The sequence below is a fragment of the Ammospiza nelsoni genome, chromosome 6 (assembly GCF_027579445.1).
Source record: "Ammospiza nelsoni isolate bAmmNel1 chromosome 6, bAmmNel1.pri, whole genome shotgun sequence".
In the NCBI taxonomy this organism is placed as follows: domain Eukaryota; kingdom Metazoa; phylum Chordata; class Aves; order Passeriformes; family Passerellidae; genus Ammospiza; species Ammospiza nelsoni.
The window spans coordinates 41,094,632-41,106,968 of NC_080638.1; the positions used below are offsets into that span (position 1 = coordinate 41,094,632).

Consider the following 12,337-nt stretch of genomic DNA (forward strand, 5'->3'; position numbering starts at 1 on the left):
GCCGCCGGGGGCCCCAGAGCAGCTTCGGGCACCCGGAGATCCCCCACGGCCACGGAGGGGACGCGGAGCGCTCCCACCAGCTCGCTCCAGGTCCGGCAGCCGTGCGGGGCCCCGCGGCCCGGGGTGCCCCCCGTGCCTCCCAGCGCGGGACTGCCGCCTCTCCCCCCCAAGGCACCGCAGCTCCGCCGGCTCGGGCTCCCCGCGCCCTCGGCTGCCCCCTCAGCGCTGCCCTGCCCGCTCACCCGCGTCCCGGCCGCCGCCACCGCCGCTCCCGCTGTGCTCGCTCTCGCCGCCCGCCCGCTCGCAGCCGCCCCGGCGCTGCCGACGCATCAACATGGCTGATGGGAGAGTCCGCGCCACGTCAAGGGGCAGAGAGCGGGGGCGGGCTGAGCTCCGCCGCTCCCCCGCCCCCGGGGCAGCCCGCCGGCCTCCCCGGCCTCCCCGGCCTCCCCGGCCATCCAGCGGGGCTGGCCTGCGCCGTCCCGTAGCTCTGACGGTGGCTTCGCCGCCTCGACAGCTCCTGCTCGCGTGTGTGTGTTCGCTACTCTGTTCGTCTTTCTTCGGAAGGTCGGCCGCCTGCACCTCGGTCCCAAATCCATTCAGGAAAAAAGGCACCCCGACCACCGGGGGCAGTTTCGCCGTCTCTCCCCGCCGGCAGCGCTCGGCTCCCCGGTGCTGCGCCCGTGCCCGCGGTACCGGGGCTGCCTGCGGCCCCGGCGGTGGCTGCGCTGCTCTGGCCGCTGCTGCTCTGTCCGGCACGGCATTCCTCGGGATCGAAACAGCCGGGCTTCCGGCAGTCCTTGAGCTCACCTTGCCTGTTCCCATCCTCCACCGTGTGTACTTATGGCAACTTTTTAATCTGGAATATTGTTTACATGTTTCTTCTGAGTGCCTGGGGGAAAAAAAATATATTGAAATTATATTCCTGAGGGTTTTAGCCAGAAACAATCCTTTATCTTGTTAGTGTGGTCAATTTTTTATCCCCAAACTCAAGTTACAGGGACTCTTCAGTTTCAGGAATTGTTTTTAACAAGCCTGTAATGAAAGGCCAGAACAGTAAGCTCTGTCTTTCCTGAGATGTCTTAGTGCTATTAATCCAGACATGGGAAGGACGGAATAACGTTCTGCTGACTGACTACCAGATCCTCCCTCCCTCATTGCAACTCGGAAAACATTCTGTGACCACCAAGCAAATACAAATTACCAAAACAACCTTATCCTCTTTTCTTATATGTCAAATGTGATTATGATAGAATTGCTTTGCCATTACCATCTCCAGTCTGGTTTACCAGTCCTCTTCAGACTAAAAACATGAACAGTTAAGCAACAGCAGAATTTACGGGAGGGATTTTAAATTTTCTCATCCACAAATAACACTGCCATTTGTGGGAGTATTAAGCAAGAGCTTACCAATGACATGTACCATTCTCACTCTGAACTCAAAAGAAAAAAAGAAAAAAATAGACCAACCCCCAAACCCCACAACGCTAGGAACTTCAAACAGATGCACAGAAAGTGGCTCAGTGTTGTAATTTCAAAAGCATTCCAGTACCTTGTGAAACATTTTCAGAAAATTACCTACAAAATAGGCAAGACCTGAAGTCTATAAATAAGAGAAAAAGAGGCAGCTGACATTTAAAGACACTCAAAAGGCAAGAAGGGAAAACAGCAAAGTATACTACTCTGAAAGTTCACTACAAATAAAATATATTCCATATTTTAATTAATCATCAGCACAAATTTCATTACATAATAATTCAATGCTCTAAACTTGAAGAAAAGTCATGCAGCTGTTATGACAGTGTGAACCACAGAGAAAATCAAGGAGAAAGAAAAGAAGTAGAAAATAGATATAAACTCATTTACTCATTATAAGAAAGCATTTTGTTAGCTCCCTATATTCATATCTAGAATGTAGACTTGAAAGCATTTTAATTTTTCATAATGCAGAACTTATTTGTTACCTTGTTTTGGTTTGGTTTTTCAGCCAATGAGGCATATCCACTAATGCAGGTCACTCTTTCTTTGGAAAAGTACTCTTCCTTTATGCCTAAGCAGTTGAGGAAAAATATATACATTTCCAGTTTCACTTTCCTCTTTCTCCACTGAGTCATATTTGCTAGCCATTGCATCAGCTTTGTTGGTAAGACATGTTAGGAACAATTTTATTACCTGTGGAAGACGATCTGCAATAGTTAAAAATATGTTGCTTTTCTTAACAAGTATCAGTGGGAAGTTCCAGAAAAAGTAATCTAAAGATAGAAAGTATATTTAAAGTGGATTTATATCTGTGGATTCTCTTTCGGTTCATAGTTCTGGACTTGACAACACATAGGAAAAATAAGTTCTGAATATTACTAAAGTATTAGAAAAGAACTTTATATAGCTGGACTCACCAAAGTTTTTGTCTTGATCATCAGCCTTCCCAGAGTTAGCACTGTAGGCTTAAGTAGGAAGGTTTTATTTCTAGTGGTGACTGCAATTGCTGCATACTCAACTAGGATGTTAGATCCGGGTTTGAGAAAAAAAAATCCCTGGTACACGTAGGTGCTTTTGGAAACACCTTAAAACAAACAAAAGCCATTGGAGAGGAGGAGTTAAGGTAGATGTTTATTTAGAACTACTGAAATACAGACTTGCAGGGGATTAAAAACCAAATTTATTATTTTTTCAACTTATGTCATAAGTATCTAAAACTACTCTGAAATAGGAGATCTAAATAGACTTTGCATGCAGAACTAATTGGAGAGGCAATATATTGATGGACATTTTGTGTAACAGGAATTTCATAATACACAATGTAAACAATTACAGCATCATCCTTCTGCTTTTTATTTTACCCGGGAAACAATGACCCTTTGTGCAAATGCTACCTTGCTTTCTGCCATGTGGATGCTCCCACATTATAAACTTCAGAAAAACTCACACAGCAGCAACTCAGGCATTGACCCTTCCAGAATGGGAACTCTGTGTAAATTTATAATAATTAACTTCTATGTGACTGACTTTAACCACAGATCTCAAAGCATTTCAAGGAAGGGACAATTTATGAATACTGGGTGTTCACAGGTTAAATAAGAGCGTACTAATGGGTGAGCTTTAAAGAACCTTTGGCAAAAACTACAGTGTATTAGAATAATGGCACAGAGCCTACTGAAGGACGTCATTAAAGGTTTACACCTATTCACCACAAAAATAGGCCTAGTTTGATGGGCAGTGAATTGGCAAACCCCTTGCTGGCACTGCTCTTTGGCTGTATTTCCTTTATTCGCCTCCGGTGGTTTCCAGGGCACCCAAGACGCCCGGAGCAGACCGTGACCGATCAGCGTCTCCCGAGCGGGGCCGGCCCGCCCCGAGGGCCCCGCGGCACCACCGCCGCCCCGGCCGGGCCTGCCCCGCCGCTCTCGCGAGAGCAGCGACAGCGGGCGGGCTCTGCCGCCGGGGCGGCGCGGCCATGGAGCCGGGCATGGAGGAGCTGATGCCGCGGCTGCTGCCCGTGGGCGACTGTGACCTGGCCGAGGACTTTGACCCCACCGTGCCTCCCAGGACACCCCAGGAGTATCTGAAGCGTGTCCAGTGAGTGGCGGCGCGGACGGGCCGGGACCGGGACCGGGGCCGGGCTCCGTATCCGGACGCGCCAGGGCGGCCGTGGGGACCTGCCCTTCGCCGGCATAATCGGTGTTTTACACACCTGCAGGAGGGGCGAGTACCGATCTCTTCCCTCTCGTGACCGGCGACACGAATCGAGGAAACGACATGGAGCCGTGTCAGGGGAGGTTTAGGCTGCATGTCAGGAAAGGTTCTTCACCCAGAGGTGGTTGAGCATTGGAACAGGCTCCCCATGCAGTGGGTCACAGAACCAAGCATGACAGAGTTCGGGAAACATTTGGACAGCGCCCTGTGATTTCTGGGCTGTCCTGGAGTTCGACTCAAGGATCTTGATTGGTCCTTCCACGCTTTTATGAGTATTTCAAAGACATCCGGTATGTATCGACCTGTTACAGGAAAGGAAAAATGCAGCCCACTTGATTCTGTTTTGTAGGATTGAAGCAGCTCGATGTCCTGACGTGGTCGTGGCGCAAATAGATCCCAGAAAATTGAAAAAGAAGCCGACAGTAAACATTTCAGTAAGTTTGAGAGCTTTTACGTGTTTTGAGGGGGGAAAAAAAGGGGGAAGATGCTACTATAATGATGTTTGTATTAATTTGGGGGGTCATTGGCATAACCAAATGGCGCTGCTAGATTCTAAAAGCTTCTACAGAATTAAATGTCTGTGTTTGAAGAAACCCCTGCTCAGCTGCTGGGTAACAGCAGTCTTTCTAACCAATTCAGTTGATAATCCCCATACTATTCAGTATGCAACAGACTATTTTACTGTCTGAGGAAATCAAATGTTGCATTAAATTTTACAATAATTTAATTATATTTACATTTTAGAAGAAAATTATGTTTTTATTATTTATATTATTTATATATTGTTTATATTTATTTTGTATTATTTATATTATATTTACATTTTGGAAGAAAAATATATCCATACCTGTCTTTGGGTTTAAGTCTGTATCTAGCATAACTGCAGTAAGTACAGCTAAGCTTGACTAAAGTTAGATGAAATTCTAGCACCACTTCTTTCCTTTTGGGAAGAATATTTTATTGGAATTTTTCCTTACTTTTCCAACAAATCTGTTGAAGCAGATTTTTCTGTTGTTGCAATGCCTTGCCAGCACAGTTTTTAATCTATTTTCAAATAGTTTGCCGTTCTCCAATGACAATGATGTAATCTGAAATTTCACTATTAGATTTCTCAGAGAAAGTTTCTAATACTGATCTGACCTTGTAACTTCTACAGCCATTCTCTTCGTCTGTCTCATCTGTGTCTAGTGACATTCTTAAACACTTGAAGAAAGATTTTGTTTAATAACCCTTTCATGACAATCTTTAAAGGGGTTATATATTTACCTAACTATCAAACTTAATTTTCTAGATGGTTTTATGGTCTTCTGTCTTCCTCAGCTTACTGTCTTGACAGGCAGAATGCCTAAGATTGATAGTATCTGGCGCAGATAAGGAAACAGTGTCCTGTTTTTTATGAGCAGGGTGATTAAAGCAGAACAATTGCTGAAAGGAAGACATTAAGTAATTCTTTGACAATGTATTTCGAACATTTAGTTTTCCTCCTTATGTACATACGAGAAAAGTCAAACAAAAAAAATTTCTCTAAACCAAAATCTTAACTCATCCTTGGATATGGTAATGAAATTACCTTTCTTGAATGAAGATTTCAAGGATATTCTTTACCTGACAGTAAACATTTACTGATTCTCTTGTTCTTAAGGATTCTTCTTATAAAGCTCTCTTTACATTATAATTATTGCCAGTGTTTTCTCAGATTTCTGGATGTCAGCCTGCTCCTGAAGGATACTCTCCAACGCTCAAGTGGCAGCAGCAGCAAGTGGCCAATTTCTCAGCTGTTCGTCAGGTACAAGATAGTCTGTGAGGAGTCTTGCACTGTCTGGATAGAACATTTCTGTGCTTTACAGGGGATAACTTTATATCTAGTATAGAAGTGTTATGATTTTGTAGCGGGGTAGATGTTTATAGGCAAGCGTTTTAAGTTCTTGAAAGCTAATTGAGCATATGTGGCTTTTAAACCTCTGATAAAACTCTTGAGAGTCACATTTAAGAAATCCTCCTTCAACAAAAATATGTCCGTATTTAGGTTAAATGCTATGGTGTAGTTGAGGAAGGACAAAAACCCCTATAATGTTATACAGTTATATTAAAACACAGTGTTAGCAGGAAATGTTCAACATGAACTAAGAACCAAGTGGATTCTAACCCACCAGGAGATTCATAAAGTCCCTTCATAAAGTCAGTTTAGGGACCTGTTGACAGAGATGGCAACCATTATGAGGAGACATACTGATTTGGTAAAACGTATTTGTAAGGTTGTACAGTTAGCACAGATTTTAATCTTTCCTGATACATTTGCACCCTGCTTGAAGTAACACAAGAAGAATAGAAAATTAAGCAGTCTCAAAGGGTAAAGGTTCTAAGTTCAGCTAAGCTTTACTAAAGTTTTAAACTGAAGGAGGGTTGATTTAGATTAGATATAAGAAAAAATTTTTTACAATGAATGTGGTGAAACACTGGCACAGGTTGCCCAGAGACAGATGGATGCCCCATCCCTCAAAACACTAAAGGTCAGATTGGATGGGGTTCTGAGCCTGATTTAGTTAAGATGTCCCTGCCAATGGAAGAGGGGTTGGACTAGATGGCCTGTGAAGGTCCCTTCCAACCCAAATCTATGATTCTTCTATTCTCTATGCACAGTTCAAACAGTGTGAAATGGAAAATATAATAAAAATGTAGGTAGAGATCACTTGTGACTCCAGTGCTGCAGACAGCATGTTTACAGTGCATTGATGCTACATTGTAGGAGTACCTCAGGTACTGAGGTGTGACCAGCCATGAGCTTGTCACTAGCACTGAGCTCTGCAGGAGCTCATGTACCATGTCTTTGTCAGGGAGGAAAATTTAGTGAAGGAGGAGATCTGCACTACTGCCTCTACATTGTAAACAGTAACTGAGCTACCCCTCTTTATGTGAGGGATCACACTGCATCCTGTATATTAGGCTTAGTCTAAGGTTTTAGCAGTACTAAGGAGACTGACATCTAAAGGCTTACTCACTGAATAGGTATTTCTCTTATGCTCAAATCAATTGTCTTATCTGTGCCAGAATTAACACTGTAAAATATGAGACTATCCTAAAAAGTATTTTAAAAAGAGCATCAGAATTCACTTGTTCAACCACTGCATCAGCTGCTGTTACTTTGAGCATTTTTAGCGGTCTTTTATACAGCTACAGGAACAACCAGAGTGGGAGACAAATTCCTTCTGCTACAGAACATTTACAGCTCTCTACAAGTAACTGTTAAGCAGGCCAGTTTGTCTAGCCAGGTAGAAGAAATGTGCTAAGAAAGCACACTTGCCTTCCTTCATACAATTCTGTAGACCTCTGATACAGATACAGCACTGTTAGGAAACAAGATATTGGCTTTATGAGTGCTTTTGGATTAAATCAAAGTGGGTTTTTTCTTAAGATTGTTCTAACAAGAAAAGTCTAGAAGACTGTAAAAGCTTACTACATCAGCTTAACCTTATGTAATAAGACTTCAGAATGCCTTTAGCTTTAACATTACTTCCAAAATCCCAGCATGAGATTCTTAATTACATTTCTGCTAAGAGGCATGGGAATTATTTAGCCAGTTGTGCTGGCTATATACCTACTGATTTATAGAAAGTCATAAAATATACTTTTCATACATTTGTGACTAGGATAAAATATCTGCAGAGTTAAACTGGGATTTGACTTTGTTTTAATTACTCAGAGCCTGAACAAGCACAGGAATCACTGGCGATCACAACATTTGGACAGCAATGTTACTATGGTGAGTAAAATTCATAACACTGCTCTGTGGTTTGTTTTCCCAGTTATTGAATCCACGGTTAATCTTGCTTTATAGTTGCATGCAACAATTTAAGTCTTTTCTCCAGTGTCTTCAGGACACAGCATTACACAGTTTTCGTTGATTTTTATTTACTTCAGCCAAAATCAGAAGATGAAGAAGGCTGGAAGAAGTTCTGCCTCGGGGAAAGAATATACTCAGAAATAGATGCACTATCTGATAATGAAAATTTAGGAATTGATTACTTGAAGGTGAGTATAGGACTTCTAGTTAGTTTTCAGCAGCTATTTTCTAGACTAACTGCCAGAAACAGTCCTACTGTTTATTACCACTTTGTGCCAAATAGAAAGCAAGCTCTGGCAACCCCAGAAAGTCCCAGTGTACATTCTTTTTATGCAGAAACCAAGTGAAGCAGGAATTAAGTCTCTGTTTTCAGTCAAAATTTGAAGACTTCCTTCATCTCTTGTCAGCTGAAGTCATTACTTTGTTCTCACTGAACAGAATGGAAGCTTTCTTCATAGTCTGCTTTAGTGCTTTGTTGCATAGTGATATGTGGTTACCCTCCTCATATGTGATACCCTACAAATATGTTCTTTACTATGTCATTTTGTCAAACCAAAACTTTAATAAGTAACAGTAGAAGCAAGGTGCTCTGATACTTCACTGGACCTTCAACTTTCTTGAAGATACTTTTTTAATAAATTTCAAAGCTCAGAACAGACTTTCAAATCACTACCATTGTCTGAACATCAAATTAAAATCTTAGTATGTTCTAAATTAGAACAAAGATGTTTGTGATAATGTTTGCATTTTCCAACTTGCTTTTTTTCAGGTGGGCTTTCCCCCTTTGCTAAGTATTGTAAGCAGGATGAATCAGGTAAGCCTACCTCTTAGAATCACATAGTGACATTGCCTAAATCATTATTTCTCATGTTCTGTAGCAGAAGGCTTACCTATTTTTCTTTGCCTAGAGTAGGCATTTGTTTATTACAAATTCTATTAACTGTACACTCAGAAGGAATGTATTCATTATCTTACATTCAGTTACAAGTATCTTTACCAGCAAAGATTTTTCATGACTAGTTCTGAAAGTATTTTGTTGTTGTAGTTCCTCTATAGCACATTTAATGTTTGAATTTTTGCTGAATACCCCAATAGTTGCTTTACAATATTTTTAAATCTCTCAGTGTTTTAAGTGCAGTTCTTCCATTTGATTGTGAACTTTTATGTACATTGCAAGGCTAGAAGAATCACACTTATCTTTCCTTTACCACGTTTCCCACTTGCCACCATTACACACAACCAACCAGTCAGTGTGGTGCTTCTTTCCTAATCTGTAGCTACTTACCCATAACTTTTCATTAACACAATTAATTCATTTCATACAAAGTTCTTTCCAAATGTAGTACTTTAACACTTACTTTACCCTTACATGTAACCTCAAACTGGAATAAATACTTGTGGAGTAGAAATACTTTTTATATAATAAATCCTTCAGGTAGAAGAGCAGCAAAACAAAACATTGCAGATACTATATTGTCTCTTTCTGTTCCTCTTTTGAAGGCAACAGTAACCAGTGTCTTAGAATACCTGATAAGCTGGTTTGGAGAGAAAAAATTTACTCCAGAACTGGTAATTTTTAATTTATTCTAACTACTTGCATATGAATGCATTAAACAAAGAATAAATTGTTTGCAGTTTTCTATTAAATTATTTTCATATTTTCTAAAGAGTTCTCTAGATGGTTGTATCATATTGTTACTTTCAAAACTTTCTTGATTAGATACTAAAATGAGTATTCACATTTGTTTTAGGAAGGCTAAAATTACAAAACTTAACAGATACACACATAAAAAGTACTACCCAAACTCCCTCTGTATCCTCCCTTTGTATCACTCACCCCATAACCTCAGCCACGAGGCTTGTTGAGCATCAAGGTTCAGGAGAGAAGAGAGATCCCAGCAGCTTTGGTTCTGTCAGGGCGCTGCACATTGTTTACCAATACCTCCAGTTTAGTTTGGAGGCACATTACAGTGTGCTGGCAAAGACACATTAATCTTTCCACATTGAGCACAGACCAGAAGGCTTAGCTGCATTCATGTGGTGACAAATCAAACCTAAGGACTCCTGACTGACAGGCTACGTTGGCATGGAGTTTGGCCACAACTAGATTGACCAGCAGTGTAAGGGCACCATATCTACATAAGACCTTGGTGGATGCTTCTCATTCCTTCAGTACCACAAAGAAAAAGAGTAATGAATAATTACATGATGCTTAGCATAGTTTCACTGGTTTTCTTCAGTCACTTAAAGACCTTTCATGTTCTGTCCTTTCCTGTAGAAGACTGTTTTCTTTTTAACCAGTATGTATGTGACAGAGAATGTGCACAATGACTTTTATGTTAGGTCCCAAAATGAAGGCCACTAGACCCTGGGATTAAATTATGAAGTTAGACTGGTACCAGAAATTAGGTTTGTAAGAATGCAGTAGAATTCAGAGATGTAAACTCAAAGAACATCTTTTCACAGTGGTGCAAATCTTAGAGCAGATCTAACCACTAATTCCATAAAGATCTGAGTTCATGCATTCTGTCTTCAGGAATGTTTTTTTCACAGATTGTGAAGTTAAAACTTTAATAGCCAAGTAATGGTTTAGATATTATTAAAATAATCCTTCTTTAGGACTATAATAGCATCAGCTGTAATAGTTTATATCTTAGCCAGCATTAAAAACATGCTAGGAAACCCAGGAGTAGGGGTCACAAGAATCTTATCTAGAGACACAGAACTCTACCATGTAGTGTCTAATATGGTTTAGAAAATTTAATTATTGCATATAGCACTTCAATGCAGTTTTGAGACATACACTTCAGTCCTGCTCTATATAACATGAATTGCTTGAATCTTCAAGGAAATGCTCAGAATTAAAACTCTGTTATTTGAATCCTCACAGGGTAGATGGTTTTATGCACTGCTGGCATGCCTTGAAAAACCTTTGCTACCTGAAGCTCACTCCCTTATTCGACAGCTGGCGAGACGATGTTCAGAAGTCAGGGCACTGGAGGTAAGATTTAATATAACTGTGCAGAGGACTTGGTGAATTTAGCAGGTAAGGAGGATCACTTTTCAGAAGTCTTAATAATTAATTTTTCATGTCTAAAGTTTGCCTGAGAATGTAGGGAAGACTACAAATACACATAGCATGGCTTGTAACAGCTTCTCTATTTGTCACAGCTAACAAAAGAATTGCTGTAATATTTCTCTCTTTTCCAGGAGAGCAAGAATGAAGAACAAATATCAGCTCTGAACTTGATAATCTGCTTAGTTAGTAGGTAATGCAACTTATACACCTCAACCAGTAATGTATGTCCAGCATAAATTTGTGATTATTTGTACTAACCTAAACCCTTTTAAATGTGAAAGTAAAGAAAAGTACCCTGGGCCAATGCAGCAAATATATTTAGCTGAAAGGTTTTCAATACACCTAAGAACAAAGTAAGCTTATTCCTGTCTTCAGAGTCCCCTGAACCATGAAGCCATAATTATTATAGAAACACTAAAAGATGAGCTAGAAAGCAATGGGTGGACAACTTGAAGTAAGGAATATGTTGCATTGGAGGTTTCTTACCATATTCCACTTCATTCCTAGGTACTTTGATCAACGTGACCTGGCTGACGAGCCTTCCTAGGCTGTTTTGAGAATATCCAGTATTTTGCATTGCCACAGTACAAAGAGCATTATCAGAGTTAACAGCAAGAGACTGCATTGTTCAGACCTGGAGTATTACACAATCCCTTCAGAACACCCTCACACTAATGCATTTGGGACAGCTGTGAATAACTTCAGCTGAGTTTTAGCTGACATTGTCAGTGTCTCCAATACCATCATCACCATCATTGTAAAGTGGTAACTGAAGTGTCCAGCATCATCTCTCAAGCTCCTGTCTTTGTAAACTACATTCTTGGTTAGAAATTTCTACAATCTGAGTAATCTATGGACACTGCTATTAGGTGAAGTCTGAGGTTACATTACAAATTATTATTCTTTTTTTAAAAGACTTATTGAGGACTTTTTTAATAAAACTAAAGGATTTTAAAGACTGTTCTTAAACATTGTGGGTTTTCTTACTCCATATTATTTAACAGCAGCCTTACTATAGAAATTTAGAGTTAGGGCTGAATGTGTTTTTTCAAGTTTTGGTGCCTGAGCTCTAGCACTGCATAGCAGTTTAACAATAGCCAGCATGTTACTGGAACAATTGTTTCAGTAAAACAAACATAACTACTTTTTGAGCAGTACATTACAGAAGTAAACCATAGCTAGCAATTAAAAACAATTACATTAATATTGAATTTATACACAACAAGACAGAATAAATTTCCTTCTTTAGCCAGTATAGACAACCTTAGGTATAACACATTCTGACACAAGGAGCAGTTGCTAATTTAAAGGACAGGAGAAACTCTTGAACTATGCAAAAACAAGTTTTCTTCTACTGCCCCAAACTACAACACTACAAAGGTCTCCACCTAGTATCTTTAATGATGTGTGAGCTGTTAGCTCATGTGTTAACAGGCTCCATCAAAGAAATACAAAAGCTGTCTTAAAAACAGAGTAGAGATGCCCATGTCTCAAGACTAGCCAAGTTTTTGAGCCACAGTGGTCCAAAGTCCAAACCCCAAGTGAGAGGTTTGTATCACCCATTTTGCAGCCCTCCCTGTAGGGCTGCCTCCCAGAGTGAAAGGGCAAAGGTAGCACTTGGGCATTCAAGTCAGGCAACACAACACACATTCATTTCTTACTCAAATTTAGTCTTGGTCAGGATTTTTCTCTGTTCTCAAACTCTGTCTCTGGTCTTCCAGGCT

At 40.7% G+C, this 12,337-nt stretch overlaps 2 protein-coding genes across 3 annotated transcripts in view; one reads left to right on the forward strand and one right to left on the reverse strand.

Moving 5' to 3' along the window:
* The window catches only part of SEC23A (SEC23 homolog A, COPII coat complex component), a 30,661-nt gene extending 30,211 nt beyond the window's left edge, over window positions 1-450 (reverse strand). Inside the window, exon 1 of the mRNA XM_059474276.1 lies at window positions 243-450. The gene's annotated coding sequence lies outside the window, so the exon portion shown is untranslated. The remainder of the gene's footprint in view (window positions 1-242) is intronic.
* Window positions 451-3,436: 2,986 nt separating this feature from the next.
* GEMIN2 (gem nuclear organelle associated protein 2) lies at window positions 3,437-11,582 on the forward strand. 2 transcript variants are annotated; one of them, XM_059474278.1, is made up of 10 exons: window positions 3,437-3,576; window positions 4,043-4,127; window positions 5,390-5,479; window positions 7,394-7,453; window positions 7,612-7,722; window positions 8,304-8,348; window positions 9,035-9,103; window positions 10,425-10,535; window positions 10,745-10,803; window positions 11,121-11,582. In XM_059474278.1, the coding sequence occupies exons 1-10, from the start codon at window positions 3,455-3,457 to the stop codon at window positions 11,158-11,160; spliced, it is 792 nt and encodes a 263-aa protein (XP_059330261.1). In that variant the 5' UTR covers window positions 3,437-3,454; the 3' UTR covers window positions 11,161-11,582. The 2 variants fall into 2 exon arrangements, with proteins under 2 accessions (XP_059330261.1, XP_059330262.1); XM_059474279.1 differs by lacking the exon at window positions 7,612-7,722.
* The last annotated feature ends 755 nt before the right edge of the window (window positions 11,583-12,337 follow it).